This window comes from Plectropomus leopardus, unplaced genomic scaffold (genome assembly GCF_008729295.1).
Source record: "Plectropomus leopardus isolate mb unplaced genomic scaffold, YSFRI_Pleo_2.0 unplaced_scaffold20362, whole genome shotgun sequence".
Lineage (NCBI taxonomy): Eukaryota > Metazoa > Chordata > Actinopteri > Perciformes > Serranidae > Plectropomus > Plectropomus leopardus.
The window spans coordinates 1-2,806 of NW_024622009.1; the positions used below are offsets into that span (position 1 = coordinate 1).

Sequence of the window (2,806 nt, forward strand, 5' to 3'; positions counted from 1 at the left end):
GATAACGTCAGTCAGTCATTTTCTGTAACCGCTTGTCCTCGTAAGGGTCGCGGGGGGGCTGGAGCCAATCCCAGCTGTCACCGGGCGGAAGGCGGGGTCACCCTGGACGGTTCGCCAGACCATCGTAGGGCTGTTGGATAACGTGAAAGAACAAATATTATTTGTATGTAATTAACACGGAAACGAACTCTGTCTTTGCTCCAGATGAGTCACGTGAGCGGGAACAGCTCTAGTGTTGTGGCTCCGCCCCTCACACACACTTTGACCTCATGTGACCCCGTGACCTCCGACCCCTCGACCTCCACCGGCCCCCCGACCCTCAACAACAACACCAAGTCCAGCGGTGACATCACTTCCTCCTCCACCAGCACAGGTGGAGTCCCGAGTGTTTGTCATAAATGATTCAATGTGCATCTGTCGCTGCTGTTACACGGATGTCACGTGTGAAATGACCGGCTTAGTTAACCCTTTCAAACCTGCAGTGACATCACTTTTTGTGTTGCTTTCAGAGGCCTTTAATGAGTATTTAACCCTTTGAACTCTCTGCACATTGGTTTGATTTCTTTCAAAAACATGAGAAAAGACAACGAGCAAAATGATCCACAAAATGCGAGAAATTAGCAGATTTAGAATATTTTTTTAACAGCTAGGGAAAAACTGTAGTCATAATTAGCATAATTACATATTTAAAAATATGCCACAGAATTTTGTAATGATGTTACCGAAGTTTTCTAACTTTTATTTAAATTTTTTAGGCACTTTTATATTTTTTTAGGTACTTTTTCCAAACCTTGTTTTTTTTTAAGTTTTAATTATTTTCCTTTTCTTTTAAAAAAACAAATACTAAATATTTCACTAATTTCTATCTGATTTTGAGATCATTTCTCCTTGCATTTATCAGTGCCTTCTGCCCATGCTTTTGAAAGAAATCAAACCAATTTGCTCAAGTTTTAATGGATAATTAATAATTCCAATATAATAAGGCTTTTAGTGGAGTTTTTTTTAATAATTTCTTTGCCAAGTTTTGTTTTTTGGATGTTATATTTCTCTTTCTTTTTCTTTTTCTGAATTTTCAGGTAATTTTGTTGTACTTTGATATTATGTGATATATTATGATATAAAATGTGATGATGTTGACACACTTCAGTTTTCATTTCTGGCTGGTTAACGTCTACGTTTTCTGTTTTTCTCTCTGTGTGTTTTTGTGTGTGTGTGTGTGTGTGTGTGTGTGCAGGCGTAGATGCTGGCGTCCGTACAGTGGAGATCACACGGGTAAATATGAGAGTACACAGAGCAGAGTGAACAAACAGAATATGCTGTTTATAGTCAGAGTCAGTGTAAAGATTTGGGGGTTTGGGAAGTTTTTCAGAGTTCAGAGATGGAAAAAGACGCGTGTGTCGGCTGCTGCGGTTTTTAGTCACAAACTCTTATATTCTAGAAATATTCATGGGACGTAATAAAACAGGAAGTGCAGGTGTTAAACTGACCTCTGTCACCTGTTAGATTCTGTAACATTTCAGACGTATCGCCGCTGCAAATGTAACATATGTCAATTTGAACGTCCCATTCTTAGGAGCACAATAACTCAAGAAAACCTCCAGGGAATTTATTATTATGGCACAAACGTCCAATTGGACTGAACAATCAACTAATTACAATTTGGTGGTCAAAGGTCACTGTGACTTTGCATCCATCTCATTCTCTTGAAAATAATATCTCAAGAATACTTTGGGTTTGTTTTTGTTTTTTTCAAATTTGGCACGAACATCCACTTGGACTCTACGATGTACTGTTTTGAATTTGGTGGTCAAAGATCAAAGTTCAGCTTCACCATGACCTTGCATTTGTGTCGTGCTTGTAAACACAATATCTCAAGAACGCCTCGAGAAAATTTCTTCAAATTTGGCACAAACGTTCACTTGGACTCAACAATCACCTTATTAGAATTTGGTGGTCATAGGTCAAAGGTTACTGTGACTTTGCATCCATCTCACTGTCATGAATGCAATATCTCAAGAACTCCTTGAGGGATTTAAAAAAAAAAAAGAAATTGGCACAAACATCTGCTTGGACAACGATGTGGTACAAGACGTGAGGGGTTAAAGTACGATGAAAACAGAAGACGAAGCTGAACTCATGGGGGGATGAATTCATAAATGAGTCCCCCTTTTGTCTCTGAGGAGAGTCTTTCCTGTAACGTGTCCGTGTCCTCCCTCTGTCCCCCCTCAGGGTGTGGGGGACTCCCTCGGGGTGAGCATAGCGGGGGGGAAGGGCAGCCCGCTGGGTGACATCCCCATCTTCATCGCCATGATTCAGGCCAACGGAGTCGCCGCCAAGACGCATCGACTGAAGGTAGAGCTGCCGACGACACGCATGCAGATATTTTGAACACGTGTATTTTCCTCTCGTTCACACGCACAACACAGCTCTGTAATGTGTGTGTGTGTGTGTGTGTGTGTGTGTGTGTGTGTGTGTGTGTGTGTCAGCCTGCAGCAGAGACTGATAACAGACTGAGTTTAGATTTGACTGTTTGCCCAACGACTGATACAGCTCAGTCTGTCTGTTTGTGTCTCTGTGTGTTTCTCTGTCCATCTGTCTGTCTGTCTCTCTGTCTCTCTGTCTCTCTGTCTGTCTGTCTGTCTGCCTGTTATATTGTCAGGTGGCTCCCTGCTTTAGTTTTCTTACTTCTGTTTAAAAGTTTAGGGAATAAAGTCATGGCGTTTTTCCTCAGTGTTATTATATTATTATCATTATTCAGAGTAAAGAGAGTGTGTGTGTGTGTGTGTGTGTGTGTGTGTGTGTGTGT

General features: G+C 41.3%; 1 protein-coding gene across 1 annotated transcript; it reads left to right on the plus strand.

The window, feature by feature from the left end:
- Nucleotides 1-204: 204 nt before the first annotated feature.
- Nucleotides 205-2,352, plus strand: LOC121965526 (inaD-like protein; the record flags this gene model as incomplete). Its single annotated transcript, XM_042515665.1, has 3 exons — nucleotides 205-373; nucleotides 1,235-1,272; nucleotides 2,230-2,352. Coding segments are annotated over 3 exons (330 nt in total), but the record flags the coding sequence as incomplete, so codon positions are not given.
- Between the last annotated feature and the right edge of the window lie 454 nt (nucleotides 2,353-2,806).